At 56.8% G+C, this 25743-nt stretch overlaps 2 protein-coding genes across 2 annotated transcripts in view; both read right to left on the bottom strand.

Annotated features, from left to right (window-relative positions):
* CELSR3 (cadherin EGF LAG seven-pass G-type receptor 3) overlaps nt 1-8140 on the bottom strand; it is a 37304-nt gene extending 29164 nt beyond the window's left edge. The window contains 8 exon segments of the mRNA XM_064496556.1: nt 344-501; nt 609-697; nt 1053-1168; nt 1431-1656; nt 1986-2642; nt 3461-7113; nt 7674-7719; nt 7722-8140. Of these exon segments, the coding sequence (XP_064352626.1) occupies nt 344-501; nt 609-697; nt 1053-1168; nt 1431-1656; nt 1986-2642; nt 3461-7113; nt 7674-7719; nt 7722-7962 (5186 nt within the window). The 5' untranslated portion in view covers nt 7963-8140.
* A 6041-nt stretch (nt 8141-14181) lies between these two features.
* Nucleotides 14182-24385, bottom strand: NCKIPSD (NCK interacting protein with SH3 domain). Its single transcript, XM_031470272.2, has 13 exons — nt 24139-24385; nt 21524-21633; nt 21114-21318; nt 20854-20944; nt 20123-20613; nt 18910-19080; nt 18686-18772; nt 18459-18597; nt 18295-18375; nt 17978-18106; nt 17786-17878; nt 17486-17658; nt 14182-15063 (listed from the first exon to the last, which is right to left on the bottom strand). The coding sequence occupies exons 1-13, from the start codon at nt 24307-24309 to the stop codon at nt 14860-14862; spliced, it is 2145 nt and encodes a 714-aa protein (XP_031326132.2). The 5' UTR covers nt 24310-24385; the 3' UTR covers nt 14182-14859.
* Between the last annotated feature and the right edge of the window lie 1358 nt (nt 24386-25743).

Here is a 25743-nt window from a genome sequence, read left to right as displayed (position 1 = left end):
TCTGGGGAAAGGTGGGAGAGGCTGGTATTGAGGACTAGGATGAGAAAGGGAGGCATCTGGGTGGCTAGGGTAGGGGATGGAGAGTGAAGAGTCTGGGGGCTGATGGGGACATGGAGCATTAGAGATCGGGGGAGTGGAGACATTGTGGGATAGTGAGGGAGTGGGGAGTTTGAGGTAGAACACAGAGATGGGGGCTAAGGTGAAGTGGGGTTTCAGCATCCTACTGGGGAGAGGGAATTCTGGTGGTTTGGGGAATGATGGGGAGTTTGGCAGGCAGTATGTGAAGGGTTGGGGTGGGCTTTGGCAGGCAGAAGGCTTGGGGATCAGGGGCTGGGGACCTCACTTCTTGGAGCTTGTTTGCATGCCAGCAGCTGCGCATGAGTAGTTGCCAATCTCAGCACCAAACTGCAGAGCCACGGCCACATCGCAGTCATCCACGCTCAGCACAGCCACCTTGTCCTTGGAGGGGCCCTGTGCACCCCCCATGGCATCTGTCCGGGGCTAGAGACCCAGGTACACCACTCAACAGGACCCCCAGGGTGACCCCTGAGGGGCAGAATCTGGCATCCCAGCTCCCACCATACTCCCATGCCAAGGGTGGTGCCCACCTTGTTGTAGTATCTCAGATGCACTGTATGCCACTGCCCGTCACTCAGGCCCCCTGGAACTGTGGGGCTGACCACTGTGTTGGACTCACCTGTGGGGTGGACGTGTGTGGAGGCTTGTTTGGAGCTGCTAAATTCCCCCACCCACCCAAGCATGCAGGCACAGCTACTCCCAGGGTGACCCTGAATACATCAGATCACTCTCCTCACTGGTGACTACAACTGCTGGACTAGAGTGCTTTTGGACAGATAGGAGAAGCACATGCTTCTTGGAGAGCTGAGCTTTCCCACAGGGAAAGTGGTCCTCACCGGTGTCTGTTGGGCATTTGGTGTGTGTTCAGGTGTGCTGGTGGGGCAAACCTGAGGGAACCCGGGACTTGCACCCCACAGCCATCTCACCCACACCTGCACCCATTCGCGCCCAGACTTATCTGCCGGGGCACCCACCGGTGGAATATGTCAGCCGCACTTGCCCAGCCACGAGCTCCAAGGCCAGGAAGTCGTGCTTCTCGTTCAGGCGCCCGTTGTAGAACAGCAGTCCGCTTGGCTGCACGGTGGCGAACCTGGGTGGGGTGGGCGGGCGCGTCATGATCCAGACCCCTCCTCACACCCACCATCCCTGAGACAAGAAGGTTCGCGATGTTCCCGCCCAGGCTGGGGTAAGAGAGGAAGCGACAAGAGAGGGTGGGACCAGCCGGTGAGGTCAGGCAGGCCATCAGGGGAGCGGTGGTGTGCTGTGGGACCCCAGGATGGGGCAGTCAGGTATCAGGGTCATGGAGGTAGTAGGGATGGCGTGCAGGCGCACAGATGCGGGCGGGCACCTACGAGAGGGACAGCGTGAGATGGAAGCGCTGCCGCAGGCCGCGGAACATGACGAACGAACTGGGCGGGAAGGAGCGTGCTGCCACCTCGCAGCGCGGACCCTCGAAGGCGCCACCCGCTGGGCACTGGCAGCGGAAGCCGCCGTCGGGCCCATCCGCGCAGGTACCCCCGTTGCGGCAGACGCCGGGCACGCAGCGTCCGGCCTCCGTGTCCAACTCACAGTCTTCGCCTAGGGGTCAAGCCGCGGTCAGAGGTCAAGACCGCGCCGGCCAAGGCTCCAGCAGGCCCCGCCCCTCCGAAGGCCACGTGCTCCAGGCCAGCGCCAAGACCTCTGAAAAGCCGAGCTTGCTGTGGGCACGCCCCCATTCTGCCTGGCCCGCCCGGCTGCGGCCACGCCCCTCCCAGGGTCCCGCCCCGTCCACTACCAGAAAGCCTCACCGCCCCGCCTGTCCAGGACCCCAACCCCGGTTGCCTCAAGAGTGATGCTCAATCCTCACTTGCACAATAGTTCTGTCCCACTCTCTGCCTGGGTTCACCCCGGCCTGGCGCCCGTCTCACCTGTGAAGCGCGGGCGGCAGACACAGGTGTAGCCTCCCTCGCGCCGCGCGCAGGCGCCGCCATTGCGGCATGGGTTGGAGTAGCAGAGGTCGAGCTCCGTCTCGCAGAAGTCTCCGGTGAAGCCGGGCGGGCAGCGGCAGCGCAGGCCTGCGATGGGCTGGATGGGCCTGAAAAGCGTGGAGGCCGAGGCCAGAAAGGGTGCAGACGAGTCAAAACGCAGCACGGACACGCACTTCATGTAGTTCTCACAGGGCTCGCGCAGGCACACGTTGTCGTCAAAGGGCAGCACGTCCAGGAGTGAGCGGGCGGCAAGGGCGGCGCGGCGCACGTACAGCTGCTCCTGCAGCTCCTCAGAGCTGAACCAGGGGCCCGCAGCGCCAGCCCCAGCCCCAGATCCGCGCGGCGCCAGCGCCGAGAAGCTCACATTGAGCACGGTACCCCCAACGTCCGTGTCGTTCTGGATATTGAAGATGAAGACATCCTCCGCGGGTGTGGCAAGTACCGCGGCCACGCCTTCCAGGAAGTGGCCCAGCAATGGCGATAGGAAGCGTTCCTGCCACATGTTCTCCAGGCGCACTGTCAGGCTGTTGGCCAGCAGCTCCTCCGTGATGATGACCACACGCAGCACACACTGTGCTGTCACACTATGTAGGCCATCTGCAGGCAGAAGTGGGGTAAGAGGTCAGTCTGGGGTCAGAGGTTTCCCCTCCCTGGGACAAGTGAATTGAAGGATAAATAAAACGTGCCTTCTTTGGCAGTGCCTGGAATTTATACTCCAAAACTTGAGAATGAACACTGGTAAAGTCTGTCTCTCAACCCCTGCAGCCTCCAGTAGACAGGACTGCAAGAGCCTCTCCTGCCTGCCCTCTTCTATGAGGGAGGAGTTTATGAAAGCCTGGACCACAGAGGTAGGAAAGAGGCAGGTAGACCTCTGGACATTTTCCCAAAGGGCAGGGCTTCAGGCAGCCCCTTGGATAGCAGCCAGGCCAGTGTGGGTCCACTCAATGCCTGAGCTGCCAGAGTAAGCTGCTCGTCCCAACCACTAAACTGTTGGCCTCCCTCTCCTCCACAGGTAAGTTGAGGGTCAGACTGGACCTAAAGTAACGCTTCATTTGAATAGGGGTGTGATGTGGGCTGACTGGCCTGTGGCATTTCCTGGAACCTCCAGAGCATTACCCCAGGATCTCCAGCCTTTCAGAGGGAGATGGGCTATCCCTAGATCAGCAAGCAGACAGTTCTTTACAGTCTTTATGGGATCTGCTAACGCTCTAGAATCTTTGGGGTTCTGTGGAGACCGTCCAAGAACCTAAGAAGAGACTATATGAACCTAACCTGTGAGTTCTATGACAGATCCTATGGGGTGAAGGAACCCACCATTTAAGGAATTCTTGGAAGGCTTGGAAATCTCTCTGGTTTGAAGTGCCTTGTGGGGCCCCGGAGGTCACTGGCTCATTTGATTACCCTCTGCTGCTCACCTGTAACAGTCACCAACATGGAGGCCACCAGTGGACGGTTGTTGTCTAGCTTGCGGCTGAGTCGAAGTTCCCCGCTGGTCTGGTTGACCACTAGCAGCTGCAACTCATTGCCCCGCTCAAAGGAGTAGAAGAGGTGGTCAGAGACATCAGGATCGTATGCTGGGATGCGCCCAATAATGCCTGAGGGGAAGGTGTCTGAGCGGTTGGATACATAGTTGTTGAAGAGGATCTGAAAGTTGTTGAGCACAGGGCTGTTGTCATTCTGGTCAACCAGGCGGACGTGCACAGTGGCCCGACTGACCAGAGGGGTTGATGTGGCCTGCACCACAATCACATATTCCTGGCGAGCCTCATAGTCCAAGTCAATGAGTGCCGTCAACTCTCCAGAGAAGATGTCCATTTGGAACAGCTCAGGGATGTTCCCCTCCACGATCTGGTACATTATATGAGCATTGGGACCTTCATCAGGGTCTACTGCAGTGATTTGGGCCACCACTGAGCCCACAATGCTGTTCTCCTTCACTTGCACCTCAAACTCCTCAGCCGGGAAGACGGGTGCATTGTCATTAACATCCTGCACTGTCACCTGGATGCTGACTGGAGTCCGAAGTGGGGGCACACCTCGGTCCACTGCATAGGCAGTCAGTTCATACACTGGCACTGCCTCCCGATCCAGCCACCTCACTGTGCGGACAATGCCAGAGGTGGGCTCAATGGTAAAATCTCCATCCCCATCTTCCCCATTCTGGAAAGTATACTGGACTCGGCCATTGGCATGAGCATCCCGGTCAGTGGCTGAGATCTGCAGGACACTGGTGAAAGGTGGGGCATCCTCAGAGACCAGCCCTGTGTAATGGGAGGCCACAAACTGTGGAGCGTTATCATTCACATCATTGACCATCACCTCCACGTAAGTAGTGTCTGCCTTCTGTGGTATTCCATTGTCCCGAGCAGTAATAGCCAGCGTGTAGGTCACCTGGTCTTCATAGTCCAGTGGGGCCTGCAGTGTAATGGCCCCTGAGTCTGCATCAATGCGGAACTGGGGCAGGTTGTCTTCCAGGAGATAGGTGATTCGAGCATTCTCACCCACATCATCGTCAGAGGCACTGATGACCACTACAGTGCTACCCACTGGCCTATCCTCATTCACACTCACTGAGTAGTGGGCACTTTGAAAGACAGGTCGGTGAGTGTTGGCATCTGTAATGTTGATGTGCACATAGCAGTGATCATGAAGGGCACGGTCAGATGCAGTTAGCACCAGCTTGAAGTAGCGTTCCTGCTTGTAGTCCAGTGGCAGAGCCAGTGTCACCAGACCTACACCCCCCTGGGTGCTGATGGCAAAGCGATTCCGAGTGTTGCCTCCTGTGATCTGGTAGCTGATGGCACTGTTGGCATCACGATCTACAGCAGTCACGCTGACCACACTGGTGCCCACAGTCGCATCCTCATTCAGCCGTAGGTGGTACTCCTTCATCGTGAACTCAGGCCGATTGTCATTAACATCCAGCACAGTCACTGTGACGCTGGCTGAGGCTGAGAGAGGAGGTGAGCCATGGTCTCGGGCCTCCACACCAAAGAAGTAATGCTCCACAGACTCGCGGTCTAGGGGACCACTCACAGAGACCCAACCAGTGGCACTGTTTATCACAAAGGGTGTATCAGGTGCCACACCAGTGAGGGAGTACTCCAATCTGGCATTCTCCCCATGGTCTGCATCCACTGCCTGAATGTGGATGACTGAGTGGCCCAGAGGTGCATTTTCCAGGACAGAGACCTGGAAGGGAGTGCTGACAAAGATAGGAGTATGGTCATTGATGTCCACCACCTGGATGCTGGCCAGGCCTGTGTTGTTGGACAGCGGTGGGCGGCCCGCATCCTGAGCCCGGATGCGCAAGGCATACTCTCTTTCTGCTTCGAAGTCCAGAGGTGCCACCACCTGGATCTCGCCCGTGAGGCTGTCGATGGCAAAGTGACCGCGGCTGTTGCCACTGATGATGTTGTAATGCACCAGTCCGTTGGCGTCCTTGTCCCGGTCGGTGGCCGTGACGCGTAGCACCACCGTATGGGGGCGCACATCTTCGCGCACCTGCGCCACGTAGCGCTTCTCGCTAAACTGGGGCGCGTTGTCGTTCTCGTCCAGCACAGTTATGTGCACACGCACGGTGGCTGACCGAGGCCCGGGCTCTTGGCCCTGGTCGCTGGCCTCCACTACTAGCTCGTAGTTTTCCATGTGCTCGCGGTCCACGCGACCACTGGTGCTGATGAGACCCGAGCGCGGATCAATTTCGAAGGCGGCGGCTGCGGCCGCGCGCGCAGCCGGCGGCCCCACAAAGCGGTAACGCAGGTTGGCGTTGGGGGGCGCATCACCGTCTGTGGCACGCAACTGCAGGATAGGGTAGCCCTCCTCCACGTTCTCACGAAGCGTCTCCCGGTATTGCGCCTGCTCAAATACCGGCGCGTGGTCGTTGCGGTCAGCCACAGTAACGGCCACCATGGTGGTGGCTGAGAGGCGCGGCGAGCCGTGATCCTGTGCTGTCACGCGCAGGTAGTGGCGATCCATGCTCTCGCGGTCCAGAGCGGCCTCTGTGCGGATGAGGCCGCTCTGCGGGTCGATGCTGAACAGCTCCAGAGAGCGGCTGTTCATGAGAGCAGCCAGCGAGTAGACTAGGCGCCCGGCCTCACCCGCGTCTGGGTCCTGAGCCACTACGCGTAGCACCGCGGTACCCGCCGCCTCATTCTCGGGCACTAGCGCCTGATAGTTGTACTGAGGAAACTGTGGGTGGCGGTTCGCAGCGCGACGGGGACGGACCCGGCCGGCTGGAGACATTCTCCATACTCCTGGCGGGGCTGGAACCCCAGGGGGGCGCGGCCCGGGGCGCTGCGGGAGGAAGCGGCGGCGGAAGAGACCATGGGAGCGCATGCGCTCGGGCGTCGGCTCGGGAGCTGTCCGAGACTTGCGGGGTGCTGAACCAGGCGCGGGAGCTGTCCTCGGTGTGCGAGGTGCTGAATCCAGCTCAGAGCCAGATACCGCAACCTCGGGAGGGCAGTCCGACTGGGGGACTGTCCTCTTCGCTCGGAATGTCGCGGTTCTCTCCCTCTGACCCCTGCGCCCCGGCGCCCACAACTCCCCGCAGCAGCGCGTGATTCCCACTTTTTTGGGTTCACTTCTCCCAATATTCCTCTGGGAGGACATCGACTGGGAACCACGCAGCCGAACGAGAAGGTCCGAAGGGAAGGGAGAGCTGTTCTCAGGACCCAAGACCCCTGGGGACAAAGCCTCTGGCGACAGACTCTCTCTTCGCAAGGACGCTGTCCGCCCACAAGAGGAGACCTCTGGGCGCCAGCATAACAGAGACCCTGGTCCTTGTCCTGTCTCCCGCCCGCGGCTGCCAAATGCCTGGACCCCGTATTCCGCTTCCAGCCTCGGCTGCTCAGAGGGCTTTCGACCGCTTTGGGCGCTTTGCTTTTCCCTTCGGTGCCCCACGAAGGCAGGTTCCCTGAATCCCAGGCCAGGCTCTCCATCCTCTCGGACCCCAGGCGGCTCGGGACAAAGAGCTAAGGCTCCGCCACCGATCCGCGCCCCTGGCCCAGTAGCGGCAACTACCCCCGGGTCCCAGCCTTGGCCCTTGCAGCCCCCCAGCTCCTCCTGGCTAAGAGGGAACAAAGAGAGGAGGAGCAGGAGCAGAAGTAGTGGGGTCGTCGGCCCCCTGAGACCCCACCACGGCTGCCGCCACGCCATCACCCACCGCTTCCCCACACCGCCTCCACCGTCCCCTGCCCGGGTCCAGACCTTGGGCCCGCCTCGCTGCTCGGGCCCCAACCCGAACCCCTTCCGCCGCCCCAATCCCCCGCCTCTCGGCCCGTCGCTCCGCGCCGCCGCCACCCTCTGGGCACCATCTACTCCGTGGCCAGAGCCCCTTTGACGTGTGGCCTCGGCTTTTGCTGCCCCCACCATAGCATCCCCGACGCTGCTGCCGCCTCCCGCCGCTCCAACATGGCTCCCGGCCGCTGTGATGGTTCATTCCACCTCCGCCCCGAAGCCCCAAATCCAATGGTACAGGCCGTCGCGCATGGCAGCTCTATATACCGAAGTTGTTGCAGCCATCTTTATTGAGGGCAGGGTATAAGGGCTACCCACAGTGCTGGACAGGGCGCGAAGGTTCACCACCCCGGATCCACCCTCCTCCTCGTGGCCACCGCCCTCATCCGCCTCCCTCCCTCTAGAGCGCTGTCCCAGCTCCGTCTCCCAGCCTTTCCTCTGCTTGCGTATCTCTTGTCCCCCTTCCTGAGCACTGGCTCCAAACCCTGCCTGTCCCGGATTTTGGTCTGAAAATTTGGTGCCCATGACATGCAGAGAACGCGTTCTCACGACTATTGGGTGGGAATACCATGTGGAACCCTGGGTTTGGAGGGGACGATGGCGTGACGGGGCCTGGGGCGCCCCCAGCCCCCAAAATAGCTTTAACTATTCGGTCATTGAGTTTTAAGTCGTGAAACATGTCGCGACCATCTGCTTGGAGCGCCCCACGGAGCAGGGATAGGAGGTGACCTGCCCGAGGCGACAGCAGAGGCCAAACTCTTCCCGGCCTTGCCGACCCACAGCAGTCTCCTGGGCTGGGAGCTACACCCGTCTCCAGGCGGCGAGTCTCGAGTGCTCTGGAATGCCACGTGGAACCCGGCGTTGCCACAAGCCTACGGACCCGGCTTCCTCGGGTCCCCGCTCCTCTCCCGCTACGACCGCGTCCCTTAATCCGTTGAAGGGACTAATAGAAGCTCAGTTCTTCTGGCGCTGTGTAACTCCTGGCTGACGTCGAGCTGCCTGGCCAATGGGCAAACGCCGCGGAATAGACGTCACAGTAGACAAGTCGGGGCGGGAGGGCGGTGAAAGCCGAGCGTTCCTATCGAAAATTCACTGTTTCTATTGGCACAATGGGTGGCTCCGCCCCTATGGCGGACTCATTGTTTGGTAGGAGGGGTCTCCGCGGGTTCCAGGATAGCCCGGAGAAATAATCCAGGAGGTGCCCTGCAAAGTCTGCAAAGGCAGCAGCGACAACGGTCTGCAGCTCATCGGGCAAAGGGCGCAGGCGTCCCTGGACCGCGGAGAGGTTTAGGGCTGAGTGCCGAAATACTCCAAGGGGCGCGGCTCCTGCTTGGAACCGGCGGAGAACTCCAGAATAAGGCCTCTGGCCCGCCCCAAATGGTACCTATGACATCACCACCAACCAGTCAGACAGCACATTCTTAGCCCCCCGCCCCTGACTTCCGGGAGGCGGGGTTCCCGTGGGCTCCGCCTCTGAGAGCCTCACGTGACTACGGAGAGCCGATGGAAGGGCTCCGGTGGTACTGCCCCGTGTCTCTGTCAATGAGGACCCACTAAGGCCAGAGCCAGATATACGGTCCTATAAGCGTGAAGGTGTAGCATCTGCAGAGGCGCTGAAGTCGGGACTCGGTTGGATCGGGGTCCAGTCCACGAAGGAGCTGGAGGAGGGAGGCCAAAGACATGGTTTTGAACGCATATCCGGCCTTCAGGCCCACAATCTAGCTAGTGGAAGGCAGAAAACTTTACACTAACGGAGGAGAGAGAAAGGTGGGAGGATGCTGGGGTCCCAGAGGAGGAACTTGAGCAGCCAATGTAGCAATCTGGGAAAGCTTCCCGACGAAGATGCTTGAACAGAGCCTTGAATAGCCAAGAGAAGGTCGGCAGTTTCAAGGGAAGGGGGAGCCATCCTAGGTCTTAGAAGCTGTGTGGGCAAAAGTGCAAAGGCATAAAGGGACCGTGGCCAAGGGAAGTCAAGCCCGGCTCTCCACTAGGGCTAGCACTGCCCTCAACTGATGCTCCTCGTGGAGAGCCAAGACCTACACCTCTCCTTGACTCCCCTGTCGACTGCAGATGGCTCTCTGTGTCGCTCCCTGCCATTCAGCATCCACCATTGTCCTTTGTGGCTGCTGTTCCATGTAATCCTCCCCCTCCCCATCTATACTCACTTCTATGCCACACCTCCAGTGGCAGCTTCTAATGTTTCTTGTAAAGACAAAAACCAAGTATAGTTTCTCTTTCCAAGTCCTCTTTCCACCGCCATCTAGAACATCTCAGCCACTCACCTCATGCTTTTTTCTCCCTACTCTGTGTTTGCCCCCTCCTTCCTCCCAGTCAAGTCAGGGATACCTTGCTGGGAGATGAAGTCAGAAGACCTGGCTAACCCATCCAGCTCAATTATCCAACAGTTCTTTGATCTCACTAAGACTTCCAATCTATCATTCGTCACCTCACCTTAACCATTAGCCAGTCCTATAACAACTTCTTAGACAAACTCACTGGGCTAAAATCTAACCCCACTTGAAATAGACTATTTGTGAATTCCTCGCCTTTGGAGAAGCAGAGCATTGCTAGAGAAAAACGTTTCACATTCATGACCACAAACCTCAGTTATTATATTGGAGGGCCTTGCCAGTGCAGTAAGGCAAAATTAATTAATTAATTAAAAGGTACAAGGATTGGAAAGGAAAAAATTCATTCAGAGGCAACAGGAATGTGTCCGTAAAAAAATCCAAAAGAAATTTTGTCAGTTGTAATTTCTGTTATCAAGTTAAAAAATAAAATTTTAATGATGCTATTTACAATAGCATCATGTAACATAAAATGCCAGGAATAAATATAATGAAAGATATGCAATGACTCTTCTCACACACACATAGACATTAAACATTGTGATAATCATTTCATGATGTATGTAAGTCAAATTATTATGCTGCATACCTTAAACTTACATAGTGATATGTGTCAATTATATCTCAATAAAAACTGGAAGAAAAAAACATTATTGACAGAAATAAAGACATAAATGGAGTGAAAAACTATGTTCAAAGATTTGGAAGATTCAACACAGGCATACCTCAGAGATATTATGGGTCCAGTTCCAGACCACTGCAGTAAAGCAAATACCACAGTAAAGCGAGTTACGTGAATTTTTTGGTTTCCCAGTGCACATAGAAGTTACGTTTAGACTACACTCTTGTCTACTAAGTGTGCAATAGCATTATGTCTAAAAAAAGTACATACTTTGACTAAGAATTACTTATTGCTTAAAAATGCTATCATCTGAGCAGACAGCAAGTCATAATCTTTTTGCAACAGTAACAACAAAGATCACTGATCACCATAACAAATATAATGAAAAAGTTGAAATATTACAAGAATTACTAAAATGTGACACAGAGACACGAAGTGAGCAAATGCTCTTGCAAAAACAGTGCCAAAAGACTTGCTTGATGCAGGGTTGCCAACCAACCTTCAATTTGTAAAAGATGCACTTTATGCATAGTGCAATAAAATGAGGTATGCCTGACTGCAAAGATGCCAATTCTTCCCAAATGATACATGGATTGAATGCAAATCTGATAGAAATCTCAGTAGAAATCCTGTGTGTGTGTGTGTGTGTGTGTGTGTGTGTGTGTGTGTGTGTGTGTGTGTGTGTGTAAACTCACAAACTAGATTCTAAAATGTTATGAAGGCCAGGAATACCCAAGACAGTCCTGAAAAAAACCCAAGTAGGAGAACAACTTCCTCTACTGGATACAAAGAAAGCTACAGAAACCAAGACTGTATGTTGCTGGTTCAAGAATAGACAGACCAATGAAACAAAATCCATAGAGGGAACTGAAGATGTGTGGAGACTTGGATTTTGACAAGGGTGGCTCTTAAGAGCCAACATGAGGAGAGGATGGCCTTTTCAATAAATGGTGCCGAGTCAACTGGACATCCATGTAGAGCAAACTCAGTGAGATCCTTACTTCATACTACCCACACAATCAATTCCAGATAGATTTGACATATGAAAATAAAGACAATACAGCTTTGAGAAGAGAACACAGAAGCTCTTCATGACTTTAGGCAAAGATTTTTTTTAAACAGGACACAAAATGTACTCACCATAAAGGAAAATACTGAAAAACTGGATTACATTACAATTAAGAACTTCCTTTCACGAAAAGATAGCATTAATAATGGGAGAAGATAGTGTAAGATATACGACCCAAGGACTCATATCTGGAGTACATACTACAAACCAATATAAGACAGACAACCCAGCAGATGAATGGGCAAGAGATTTGAACAGGTGCTTCACAAGAGAAGATCCAAATAGAGGTAAACTAATGAAAAGGTGCTTAACTCCTTTAGTCATTGTGGAGATGCAAATTTAAAAATAAATGCTACTGTGTTTCACCAGAATGACTACAATACAAATGACGGACAATACCAAGTTTCGGGAAAGATATGGAAGAGCTGGAACTCAGACACTACTGGAGGAGGGTACCTGGGTACAACCACTTTGGAAAACCATTTGGCAATATCTGCCCATGACCCTGCAGTTCCACGCTTGAGCATATACCCCTCAGTATAACGCGTATGTGCAAGAAGCAGCCACGTACAGCAGTACTGCTTACAGCACTATTCGTGATAGGTGAAACTTGGCAAGGTCATCAATACTGGATAAATAACTGGGGGCGTATCCCACACAGCACTGGGAATGAACACACTGCAACCACATACTATGACACAGACACATCTCAAAAATTTGATGGTGTTTGACGAAGCCAGCATTTCTACTTTATGATTGCATTTATATAAAGTTCAAAAACAGGCAAAACTTATCTGTAATTACCTCTGGGGAGGAGGTCTGGGGAGAAGGGAGGAGTGAATGATTAAGAGGGGCATGCAAATGGGCTTTGGAAACTGGTGACACTCCATTCTTGACCTGGGTGGTGATTATATTAGCATCCTGTCATAATTCATTAAGCTGTACTCTTTGCATACTGTACACTTCTTAGTATGTTGTTCTTCCATTGAACAAGAGAAAAAGAAGACTGTCCTCACATACTTGGAGCCTTAGTCTGCATCTTCTGGGGGCTAAGCAGGCAGGTGGTCTTCACCCAACCCCTTACCCCGGAGTTGCCTTATGCATGTGTGGCCTGTTGTCCTCGGTCATGTCCACATCTGTAGGCACCCATTTCCAGCCCAGAAGTCAGCTCAAACCCCCGCCCCTCATTGCCCCTCAAAATTTGAGTTTTTTCCTTCAGCCACCCCCCAAACACTCCCCTTTCAGTGGCTTACTTCTTTTTCTGCCCTGTCTCCCGCCTAACCACTTCCTACATCTACCATCCTTCCAGGCAGTCAGAGGTATTCTCTCAAACAGACAGTTCCTTCCCTGAGGAATTCTCTGGCTAATCATTTCCCCTGGTGGTTGTAATTCTGTGTAGTGAGACCATCATCAAGGTGTTTGCTGCTGAGGGGTCCTGGAGTCGTGGACCCTCTTGGTGTATGTTTGCTGCCAGGAGACAGCATTTCTCTGTCAGCTGGGGCTCCTGCCCCCCTTAAAACATGTACAAGGGGCCCTTGGACAATCAGGCCGAAGCACTCAGGGGCTTATGGTCATCTTGGCACGGGGCCCGCACTGGGACAGATGGCACAGCACAGCCCTGCTCTTCCCACAAGGCCAGTGTGTGCAGCCTAACAGGGGACAAAGCAAGGCATGGAGGCCATCAGATGTTCCTGCCTCAGCTTCCTGAGGACTTGTACTTACCACTGAATTACGCTGTCTCAGGAGGAGATCCTTGGTTCTCTGCCTTCAGCATTCCAAAGAGAAAGGAGTCGTGACTGGAAGCCAGTGCCCCTGATTCCAGCTGTGAAACAGGAGGCAGAAGCCTCCAGGAGGAAGGGTGACCAGGTTGTACCACACACAGCTTTCCTGGGGGCCATTTTGTCAGCTCCTCCTCAGGTCCAGGTGAGCCTGTGCACTTAACCTTCTAGAAGAGTCAACAGTTCAGGAAGGACAACTCCCTGTTGGCACATCTCCTGTGCTTTGCTCTCGTGGACCTGTTTCCCCAAGACCTCACTCCTAGACTGGCCTTTCTGGGCCCTTGCTGCATTACACTCTGCTGGAAGGGTAATGGCCCTCTGCCTTCAGCACCCCAATGAGAAAGGAAAAGCGGTGACCAGAAGTCACAGCATCAGTGATTCTGGGTGTGTGCAATCTGATAAGCATCGTCTTGGGTACCACAGTGGAGGGAACTGATGGGATCCACTGCTAGCTGCTGTCTGCCTATTGGTTTGTACTCTCCTCCCCACTTATGGCGACAGCCTTTGTTGACTTGGGAGCCCACAGGGAAAATAAAGTTTTTGTCAAACAGTGGCTTCCAATTCCCCTCAAACAGTAGTGCACATCTAACCCCACACCTGAGGTACTCTTTTTGTCCTACCATAATTACCAAATCTGTGCTGAGGCTGCAAAATGAGGGGATCTTGCTAGATCCAATGACAACTGAGGAAGGGAAACAGCTGGGCAGGCCTAGGGGTTCAGGGAGGCCAGGGCTAGGGTAGAGCCCACTTCATTTGAGAACAACAGTAAAGGATGTTGTCTTCAACAGGCAAGAGAGAGATGGCATCCAAGGGAGAGAAGGAGGTAAGTGAAGCCTGGAGGGGCAGCTACCCGCAGGTGGACCACAGGACTCCCGCTGGCTGTGGCTGTGGCCCAGGAAGACTGGGAACCCAGGGAAGAGAAGCTGGAACAGGGCTCAAGGGACCTGGATGGAGAGGCCTCTCAGAGACCATTACCTCCTCAGGCTGGAGAGGGCAGGGCAAGCTAGTGACGAGATCTGGAGGCCCCAGCACCCCTGCCCATCCTCTCCCACTGCCACCCAGGACCATACAGGGAAGCTGGTTTCCAGATGCCTGTGATTTATTTCCAAAGGTGAGCTGCAGCACATAGGAAAATACACATGGCTTTTCAGTACATTTTTACAGAGAAAATAGATTCTGTCATTGGCTTTATCGTTGCCATCACCCCACTCTGTGAGGCTCCAGGATGGATGGCCTGTCTCCAAGATTCTGCTTTGAAAGCAGCAGCCTGGCCAAGACCTCCGGGGGTGGGAGTGAGGGCTGGGGGAGCAGATCACATGAGCAGCACTCACTGCAAAGCTAAGGCAAAGAACAGAGCTGGCGGAAGGTGCTTCCTCTCACCCCGAGGACGTGGCTTGCTGAGGCCCAGGACACAGACCAGGCAGGGCGGTTATGAGGGCTCTGGCCCAGCCTGGAGCAGCAGCAGGACTCTGGGTGTACGTGTGTGGGGGTGGGGGGCATGCTGAAGAGGCAGCCGACCGGGAGATGGAGGGGCTTCATTCGGTGCACATGGTCCCCCTGCTCCTGCAGAGCTCCCAGCACGTGGTCCCTGATACTATGCTTGGCCCCTCGCATTAGCTCTACTTCAGGTGGGGGCCCCTGCTCAGGTCCCTTCCACCATCACCTCCCCTCACACTGTCAGTGTAAAACGTTCTTAGGGCCAAGGCTCCAAGTCCCCTGCACCCTGCCCAGGGCTGCAGGGAAAGGAGGAAAGGAGGTGCTAGCTGGGGGCCTCACCCAGCACTGGGAATTCTTTGCACATCTCTCGGACAATCATGCGGTCCATCTGGCACTGGGGTGAGGTGTCCTCCTCAGTTAGGATGCGTCGCAGTGTGGCCTGCAGGTCAGGGAGCCGATGGCGGTGCTGCAGGTAGGGCGTGGAGCGGACCACAGCGTGCATCAGGGAGAGGTACTCCATGCGCAGCTGCGGGAAGAGCAGACAAGCTCAGGGACCCCAGGGAGGCACTGCGACTGCCGTCAGGCACGGAGAGGCCACTGCTGCCTCCTGGCAGCCACATGGATCCAGGGCTGTGGACTATCTCACACCACTGAACATCAGGATTGCATCCCCGGCACCCAGAATGTACCCAGCACAGAAATGGCCTTCGACAGTCGTTGAATAAGTAAGTGAATACGTGAATCATCTGAGACACACAGTCCCAGAATGGGGCTGGCCCAGGAAGTCCTGGCTCAGAGAGGTGGTGAGGGGAAGCAGCGAGCCCCCACCCCTCCTTTAATGCTGGGCTCTCGTGGGGCTGCTGTCTGTCTGTCCGAGGCCCTCCACTTCTTAGTCTGTCCTCACAGCCTGGAAAATCTGGTTTACGCTCACAGCTTCAAATTCTGACCCACACTCATACCTCTTGCCTAGACTCTCCAGTGAGCTCTAGACCTAAATATCCTTCTGCCCACTTGTTATCTGCTTATCACAGAGAGACCTCATGATCTTCCTCGTCTTCCCAAAGCTGAGGGCTTTTTCAGGTTCTTTACGTTAATGAAGAGCACTGCTATCCTTTCAAATGCTCGAGCCAAAACTGTAGGCATCCTCTCTGATTCCTCTCTCCCCACAACCCAAATCCAATCCATCCCTGAGACCTGGCTGTCTTAACTTCTGCAGGTGCCCTGAATCCATCTCCACCCCACCCACCCTCCCAGCACCTCTGGCTTTACCAGCTCCTTATCCTGAGACCCCCCTACCCTGTCCACTGATCTGGATCCCCCCACACCATCTCTCATTTCTCTCTTTACCTCCGATTAGAGGAATGAATATCAAAACCACCTGAAGGCAGCATCACCCTGCTACCTCCCAACCCTGGTCAAACGAAAAAGCACCTGCAAATCCAATCCTAGTATCTAAGCGGCAGACAACTACAGGACCGTGCACAGGCATGAATGCCATTCCCCACCACAGATCTCACCGCCTGGACTCCCACCACTTTACTCTGGCACGTTCACTCCTCCTTGAAGGACCACTTGAAGGACCTCATTGAAGGACCACCTTCTCTCTGTTTTCCCAACCTCAACTGCCTGGTCAGCTGGCCTTGTGCTTCATGGAGGAAACAAGCAGTCTTCAGACACCACTGGTCTTCCCCTCTGCACCCACCTCGCTCATTCCCACCGAATGAGCTGCCCCGGCTTCAGTCAGGGCCATCCCTCCACAGGGCCTGGATCCTCCCCGCTCCCGCTGCCTGATCTATTTGACTTCTGCTTGACCCCTGTAGTGGCCACTCTCCCAACACATTAGCCAGTCCTCCCCGTTTGCTGGGTCATTTCTTGTGGCTGAGACATGCACCAGCATCTCCCACCTTTAAAACATTTTCCCTGACCCCACAGCTCCCTCCAGTGACTCCCTCCACTTTTTTCTGCTCCCCTTCACATAAAAACTCCATTCACTGCTCCCACTTGCCCCCTTTCACTCCCCTCCAAGTTCAAATCCTCTCTTCAACTTTCCACACAGACTCTCTTCCCTCCACTCCACTGACATTGCTTGCTGGTCACCCCGACCTCCGTGTGGCAAATCCAGGGCTCATCCCCCCCTGCCTCTAATCACATGGCTTTGGGCTCTAGCTCTCCTGGTTTTCCTCCTGAGTGTCTCCCTACTTGCCTTGACTCTGCCCCAGGCTGAGGCCTGAGCTTACTTCTGACCCCTCCATCTCACACCCAAGGTGACCTCACTGTCACAGGTTTCCCATCACCTCTATGCACAGGCAACTCCAAGTGTCTCTTTCCAGTCCCAGCCCACACCCCACTTCCTCCCTGACGTCCTCTGTACCTGGATGTCCAGCAGGTAGCTTCTCAACCTTGACACATCTAAACACAACTTTATTTTTCTCCCCAAAGTTCTCCCCCACCTCAGCAATCAGCACTTCATCTACCCAATCACTCCAGACTAACCCAGCAGTGAGCCCTGCCAGCCCACTTCTAACACACCTGACCTCCCCTCCCACACCATCCATGCCACTTGGACAGCTACGGCTGGGTCCTAGCCAGTCCCCCACTTCCACTGTGCTCCCTCAGAGTCTCCGTTCCATTCGGGATGCTAATCAGATCACTTCCCCTGCCTCTGAGTCGGGGTGACAACCTCCCACTGCAGCCTCCAAGGCTTGGTGTCAATGCCACTTCCTCTTCTTGTGTCCCTCCATTCCTGCTTCCTCCAGACAGCCCCCCATCACATGATGGCAGACTCCTCTGGACCTTGGCACTCCTGTCACGGTTTCCAAGCAGCCACCCACACTCACCTGGCTCCAGCAGTGCCCCTCACCCGTGGGACATGCCTTCAGTGTCACGTCCCCCCATTTTGTCACCGTTTTCACCCAGCTACCATCCCCTCGGCAGCAGCCTCCAGGCACCTTGTCTCCGGGCGACAGGTCGGCGATGTGACGCACGGTGATGTCGATGAGCGCCATCATGTCCGTGTGGTAGAAGATGGCAGCCGTGGCAGGGCTGGCGAACACGTCCTGCAGGAACTTCAGGATGGAGTGTGGCGGCTGTGGCTCATGTTTGAAGATGCGCACGGGGTCGTCTGGAAGGCAGGGGCAGGAGGGGTCAGGGAGGCCCTCGAGGGGGGCCCAGAGTCACTCCGGGGAGTGATGGGGGCCGTGGAGTCACAGGACACTGAAGTGGCGCTGCACAGATTCCTGGGCCCTCACCCCCTCTGTTCAGGAGCAACAGCAGCTTCTCGGAGAAGATCTTGACGTTGGCGTGTTTGCTCAGGGCGGCCATGATGATGTTCTGGTCAGGGGCTGAGGGAGGACATGGGTACAGACGAGAGCACAGGTGCTAAGCCTGGGGAGCGCCCTCTTCCTGGCGGGTCAGCCACCCTGGCTGGGCCCCGCCCCCACCTGGCAGGTGCAAGTTGAGAGCCAGAAGTAGGTTCATGCAGAGATCCGGCAGCTGCTCCGTGGTGTCCAGAGGCAGCCCATCCTCGACGATGCTCAGCAGGAACTGGGCGAAGGGTGTGCCCAGGTGCTCTGGGAGGGGGGCACACAGAAGCTGGCAGCCCTGCCCCACCCTCGACACCGCCCAGCCTCCCAGGGTTCCTGTGAGCCCTGGGGACGCTCTGTGAGATTACGGTCAGTGGGTCACCAGCCCCTCAGGCCACGGCTCCCATCTCCAGCTGGTTGCGGGCTCCCTGTGGTCAGCTGCTCTGCCTTCTTACCATAGTGTGCATAGGGCACTGCCTCCCCCATGGAGAAGACCATGGCCAGGATGAGGGCGGAGTAGCAGAGTTTCTGGTGGTCTGTGGGGGAGCAAAGCAGGTGGTTAGAGCCCCCCCAGATGGTGGGAAAGCCCCCAGCTGGCAGGAAGCTCCCCCAGTCTCACCCTGTGTGTCTGTCTGCATGTCCCGCGCCAGCTCCACAGGCAGCACAGATGACACGAGTGTGGAGATGATGGCTGCGTCCAGGCTGCACATGGCGCCAAAGCACTTGAGAAGCAGCAGCCGCAGGGACACCCGGTGCTCCTGGCAGGGGACTTTGTGTGCTCAGTGCCTGGAACCCCCACCTCTGCCCAGGTCCCTCCATGCCCGGTCCCCTCTGCCTCGCACACACCATTTGGTAGTAGGCCACCAAGGCCAGGACAGACTCGAACTCGTTTCTCTTGCACATTTTCTTGCAAACTTCAGGGTCTGCGTCCGTCTGTGGGGAGGAGGATGCGTGATGGGTCACTCAGTGGCCACATGTGAGTGGGCAGAGGATGAGCAGGGGAGACTCCTTCACGCTGGGAAGGGAGGATGGGGCAGGGTGGGGGCCACCTGGGGGCCCCCACCCCGCACCAGAATGTGCAGCAGCTCCTCCAGGTAGCAGCGGATGACACTCTCGTCCTCATACAGGGCCCAGCTGCGCTGCTGGGCATCGTCCTTCCGCCGAGCCAGGTCTGCAAAGATCACCTCCAGCCGCTGCTGGTCATGGCAGACCTGCCCTGAAGGCAGGGCAGTGCTTAAGTCCTGCAGGGAGAGGGTGAGGCCTGACTCAGCGCACTTGCCCCCACCATCTCCAGCAGGCCCCGGAGGCCTGGAGCTCAACCCGGACCACGAGGTCTGGGAAGGGGCTCGGCCTCTCCCAGTCAGCATCCTCCCAGGTTCTCTTCCTTCCTCCTCACTGCTCCCCATCAAGCTCCCACAAAAGACCCGTTCCCACAGCTCAGCTCTCAACATCAAGGCTCCCGATGGCACCGGCCCAGTTCTCTACCCCCTCTCCAAGTAATTCCACCACCCTCAAGTCGTGATAACCTCCTGGGATGGGACTCTGCATAGGACACATCTGTGGGGTGTTTTCCAATTACTTGCCTCTTGTCCAGATCCAAATAAATGTCCTCCACGAGGAAGGCCATGGACTCCGTCACTGCCTGAATGTGACTCAGACTCCACTCCCTGATTCTACACAGAGTGGAGCCCTGAGGAGGGACCTCTGGCCCATCTGGCCCCTACTGTGTGGACTGGGCTCATACCCTCCCATCCTGCTCCCTGACCAGTGACCCAACATCGACAAAGGACCCCACACACCCTATGATGTCCACACACCTCACTCACATCTGGGTCAGCCCTCTGGCCTCTGCCATAGCTCTTGAGACTCCACGGCCAAGGCCAGCAAAGCACTGCCCTCTCTCGTGTCCTATGTCCATTCCTTCCCTGCAGCCTGAGAGACCTCTTGGCCACCCACATCTGTCTCATCTGTCACCTGCCCCAGATCTCACCTCCTCCCACACTCCCTGCTCTCTCCCCGACTCCGTGTTCCAGCCATGCTGGCCTTATTGCACTCCCTCCCATGAGCCAAGTTCGGTCCTGCCTCATGGCCCTCATCCTGGCTGAATCTCTGCCTGGAACGCTCTTCCTCCCTTTCTCCATCATATCCCCAGCACCCAGCACGATGAAGCTGAGAGCTGGAGCTCAACAACACCTGTCAGGTAAGGGCCGGACACAGTGTGAGGGTGGGGATAGGGCGGGGGCAGCAGGGTGGCCCCAGGATGGCTCTGCTGCCCACCCTCACCTTGCCCTCTACCAGCGAGAGGAGGACCTGCTCCATGACAGGTGAGCTGGCCGGCACGGAGGCCTGGATGTGACCCACCACGACGCCAATGGCCACGCGGCACAGCTCGTGACTCAGGCCGGTGTTTCTCCGCACGAGCTCCATCAGCTCTGCCCCGATGGTCCTGGGCACGGCAGTCTCAGCCATGGCCTTCTCCTCTGTGGTCCCCAAGCTTAGCGCACCCAGGGCCTCCAGCTCATCAGGGGCCGAGGCTGTATCACCTGTCACCTCCTCTGTAGAGGGCTCAGGATTTGGCACCTTTGAGGGAGGGGGCTGAGCTTGGGACACAGTGGTGTGGGTGCCTCGGCGGGGCACAGGTGGGGGCGTGGGTGAGCAGCTGGGGCCTGGCTCAGATGAGCTGGAGCCGGTATAGAGCGTGTCAAGGGAGGTGCTGCTGACAGAGGAGCCGCTGGACACAGAACTCCCCCCGGAGGGTGTGGTGTTGCGGCCGCCTGTGGGCAGAGAGCAGATGCTGTGCTGGAACTGTTTCTTGGGGTCCCCCACCCTCCAAGCCCAGAGCCCCTGACCCCCATACAGGGCCCAGTTCCCCTGCCAGACCCTCCCACCAAGCCCAGAGCCCCCAGTTGCCCCGTCATGTGCCCTGTCTTCCCCCAAAGCCTGGACCTGACATAGGCACAGCAACCATTCCGAGCACAGGGCGACTCCCAATTCCCCCAACCCCGGCTTCTCACCGCTCCCCAAGGCCACCAGGGCCTCACGGTCTCGGCGCTTCACGGGTGGGGGTGGGGTGGCGGGTGCTGCTCGGCGAGGCTGTGGCGGGATCTGGGAGGATGGAAGTGGGGTCTGAGGGGACAGGCTGCCATCCAGGGTGCAGCGTGGCAAGGGCCCAGAGCTCTGGGCTGCATCACTGACCCAAGTGAACCCTTCGAGCCTCTGGACAAAGCCTTAAGCCCCACGCACTTCCCTTCCCCAGGATGTTCTCATCAAGTACCTGGTAGAGGCCTCCATCAGCCCCAAGATACTCAGAACTGGGCAGGCTGTGCTGCCGCTCGAACCCGGCTCGACACACCCCATTGGGCTGCCTGGCAGCAGCAGCATCCAGGTGGTGGTCACTGGTGGACGAGGTCATGGCTGCAGGGCTGGGGGCTGAAGGGCCTCTGCGGGACAGGGTCTCTTTTCGGTGGTGGATCAGCTTTCTGACAGAGGGACAGCGAGATTATTAGGGGATCTACCTTACAACTCCCAAAGTCCTCACATGCTCCAGGGGGATGCTGCCCACCCTAGCCCAAGCCCCTCCCCACTCCCCCATGCTCCACCCCGCTCTGCACTACCAATTCTGCACTCTGGCAGGACCCCAACCTCACCATGCTCATTGGGAGGGGTCGGCCCCCCAACACTCACTGAAGGACTCCGCGCTGCTCCAGGCTGTACTTGCCACCATCCCGCATGGCCGCATTGTGCACAGCCTCAATGGCCCGGTCAATGGCTTGGAGGACATCCTGCTCCAGGCCCTGTGGGGGTGGACAGTTAGGCCTGGGGGCCAAGAGGGTACTAAACCCAGATCCAGCCCAGGACAGAGCCTGGGGCAGACAGAGGATCATTGCAGCTAGTCTGGAAGACTAGATCTGAACAGAGCAAGTTGAACTAGAATATAAGGGTTCACAAACCACGTCACTCAGGGAGCTGGGGCACAGGGTGGGCCCAGTGCTGCTGCTTTATATTGGGGTCCCGCTCAGGATTTTACCTCGCAGTGAGGCTCTCAGCTAAGATGTCTCTGAAAGCCTGGGACCTAGAGGAAAAACACAGCCCAGGGACCCCGAGTTGGAGGCCAGGAGTACACACTTAGTCTATCCCCAGGCTTGGCTCAGGTCCCAGGCTGAGATGCCAAGCAGGGAGCCTCTACAGTCTGGAAGTCTTCTTAACAAATCACTCTGGATCTTGCTGATCCTTCACAAAACCAAGGTCACACTCCAGAACAGCCTTGTCCTCGTAGAGCCTCTTGCAGGCCCTGGTAGCTGAGGAGGGGCCGAAAGGATCTCCTCTTCCCACCCCTGCTGCCAGCCCCCATCCCCTCAAGCTGTTCCAGGAATCTTCCAGACCTGTTCTGGGAAGCAGCAATTCTGTATCTGTGGCAAAACACAGACATGAGAGCAGGATCTGGCCCTTGCCCCAGATTCAGTGCTGCTATCTGCAACAACACAGGGGTCCAATCGACCAGCTTGGTTGGCATGGGCTGGGGAGCAGGGGGTGGCAGCTGTGGGACCAGCCACCTCATCCCTCCCTGTCCCTGGCACACATGGTCCATTAGGCATAGGAGCCTCAGAAGTAAGGCAACATCAGTCCAGAGCAGGTTTGAGAAGCTTCTCTGATAGGGACAGACAGACGGACCCAGAAGTCAGTAAAGCCCTCCAGGTAGCATGGGTGTGCCAGAGTGCAGGAGACAGCAGACAGAAAGGGGGACAGGAGAAAGACAGACTACACATAGAAAGCAAGAAAGACAGGGAGAGGGAGAGAGAGAGAGAGAAGCAGAGGGAGACAACGCAGAAAGAAACTGAGATTCAGAGACAGAGAAGGAGAGAGAGTCAGAGGAAGAAAGAGACATACGTACGTGGAGAGTCAGAATGACCCAGAGATAGAGAGCCAGGGAGATGAAGACAGAGGGAGATATGCAGCAAGAAATCAAGAGACAGAGAAGATGGTAGCCCCTCTGCCCTCCCCAAACACCCAGCCCCTGTGGCCCTGGTGGGGAAGGGGCCTCACTGGCCCTTGGGGAAGAGGCAGGACTTTCCTCAGAGATCTCCAACAAGCCCCCGGCCCCACAGAGGCTGGGTCTGACATGCTCACTCCGGACCCAGCAGCCCTGATGTCCAGGGCTCCCACTCTCTCTCCAGACTCTTCTAGGCAGGATGAGACCAAGGGTCCAGGGCCCAGGGCCCATCCCCTTTGGTAAGACCAGATGACATCTCCAAATTTATCCTGTTATTTCTGTCCTGAACTGGGTTGGGACAGGATGTTTCCTAAAGGCTAGAGACTAGGATGGGGCGGGGGTGTCTGGCACAGGCCAGGCTGGGAGGTTCCAGGCCCTCCTTCCCTCTGTGATCAGAATAGATCAGCTGGAGACAATGCACCCCTGCCCCCACACCAGGACTATTCTTGGGGAAACACGAACTGGGGCTGCAACCTCCACTGGAAGGAAATAGGGCCATGGTCAGACCAGGGGAAGCCATAAGGAGGTCCCACTTCCTCACAAAGGGAGCAAGGCAGGACGGAACTCCTTCACTTTCAGAGAAAGGAAGTCTGAAAGGTCAGGGTCCGAGGCTTGTGAAAGAGGTAGGGAAAGTAGTGGCAGGCGTGTCAGCAGGGGCTGGGATCTCCGGTTCAAAGTGGGTTGGCAGAGGGTGTCTTAGGAAGAGCTTAGGGGGTGACTGAGTAAAGGCTAGTAAAAATACTGAAGTCTCAGGGCTTGGGGGGTCATTTAGGGCATGGGGTGTGCATGGTTCCAGGGACCAAGTTGGGGACGGTGAGGACATGGAGTATGGTTGGGGAAACAGATTGTGTCCAGGGCTGCTGGGGTCTCAGCGGTGGAAGCTGAGGGATGGGAGGCAAGAGTACGGGATCCTGGGGATCCAACGAAGGGGCCGACTAAGTATGTGATCTCAGGGATCTGGGAAACTGGTCGGAATTTGGTGGTGCTAGACTGACTCAGGACTGACTCTTGAATTCTTTTCGGATGTGGGTTCAGATGTTGGGTCCCAATGAGTCTGGGATCTGAAGGAGCCTCAGTCCCTGACTTAGGCTTTTGGTAGGTCTGGGGTCCTCAGAGTTGGCTGTCAAGGGCCTAGTCTTTTGTCAGGGTGCGGGCTCTTAGGGTCCCAGTCCTCGTGGGGTTTCTGGGTCAGGTTCCCAAACTCCTTATTTCCTGGAGGTCCCGGCGGGCCTGGGGTTCCGGGTCGGTCCTTCGAGCCTGTGATGGAGCTCGGTCTGGGGCGGCGGAGGCCGGGGAGGGGCACACTCACCTGCAGGCGGCGCAGGTAGGCGGGGGGCACGTAGCCAGTCTCGCCACTGCGCGCCCGCGCCGCCAGCCACCAGTGCGCGCTGCTGCGCTCCAGCACCAGGAAGGTTTCGCCCGCGGCGAACGCCAGCGCATTGGGCTCCGCGGAGCGGAATGCATACAGCGCGCGGTACATGGGGCCGGGCCGGGGCAAGGGAGACCGCGGCTTCCGTGGAACGAAGACGCCAGGCCGGGAGCGCTTCGCCGCGCGCGCCTTGCCCCGTGACACACGGCGCGTGCGCGCTCGCGCCCGCTCGCCGCAGCCCCGCCCCAGGAGTGTATCAGGCCTCGCGCGGAAGCGCGGCGCCCCCTGGTGGCCACAGACGGCGCGGCCCGGCGCCGCTCGAGAGTCCGCCGCCGCTTTCGTCCTGGACTTCTGCGACTACAAGCCCTTGATCCACGCGCCCCGGCACCCCTCCTAGAGCCCCAGCCTCAGTTTCTCTCGCCCGGCCCTCCACTCCCTCTACCCGCTCAAGCTCGAGTGCTGCGGCCTGTCCCACTTCCCGTAGGAGCGCTCCTCTTGAAGCCCAAAGGCAGAGCCTGTGTTCTGTGCTGATAGTCCCGTGCGTCCCCACCACCCCGGGGGAGTGGGTCCTGACCTACTAACAGTAAAGACGGCGACCCAGTGAGTAGTCCCATTGTTGGATCTCGATACTTGGAGGCCCCGCGGGGGCTAGGTCTCCTCGATGTCTCCAGTCCTTACGACCCTGCTTACTGCGCCAGTGGTGGGCAATTGGGAGCAAGAATGAGGAAAAGGCAGTAAAAACAGAAACCCGGTCGGGCCATTTCCCTGTCCAAAGTCCTCCCATACTTGCTCCCCATTCCACCTCTTCTCCGACACTAGCTTCTCTCTTCCTGTCTAACGTGGGTCTTTGCATGTTGTTTCCACTGCCTAAGGCACAATTCCCTCCCTCAGTGTATAAGGTAATCACACTCCCACCCCTATCAAAATGCTATCACATTGCTCTGTTGTGGACTTTTTAGGACTTCAACTCCAGTTTATCTTATTTCAGACGTTTCGGAGAGCAGACGTGACTGGTGGAGGGTGGGAGTGAGGTACCCTGTGGCCTTAAGAGCTAATTTGACTAGCCGGCCCACTCAGCCCTGACCTGTTGAGGTCTTTTAAGCCCTATGCAGGTGGGGGAGGGAACCGAGGGGAGAGGCCCTAAGGGTCCTGGGGACCTCCCATTCCTGTCCAGGGGCTGGTCCAGACACATTCCCCTCTGGAAGCCTGGGTCAAGGGAGCAGGCCAGTGTAAGCAGCTGGCCTCTTTGGATATAGTAGACACAGGCATAGTGGGCCTTGGAGAGGAGATACTGAGAGGTTCAAGCGAGGAGTGGGGCAGCAAGAACTAGACATCCAGACCCTACCTTCTTGGCACTGGCTCTGTGTTCTTCTCCCTGGTGTCTGGTCCTGTAGTTCAAGACCTCCTGCCACACTTTCTCCTTCTTGAAACTCTCCTAGCACTGAGCAGAAGTAGCTCTCTTAGGGGCTACCCTGGCTGGAGCTACATGAAGGATGGCGCAGTTGCATGGGGTCCAGGGGTGGGCAGGAGTGGTGACAGGTGGTG

This window comes from Camelus dromedarius, chromosome 17, assembly GCF_036321535.1.
Source record: "Camelus dromedarius isolate mCamDro1 chromosome 17, mCamDro1.pat, whole genome shotgun sequence".
In the NCBI taxonomy this organism is placed as follows: Eukaryota; Metazoa; Chordata; class Mammalia; order Artiodactyla; family Camelidae; genus Camelus; species Camelus dromedarius.
The sequence above is the reverse complement of the archived record's forward strand: the minus strand, read 5'-3'. Positions and strand labels throughout refer to the sequence as shown.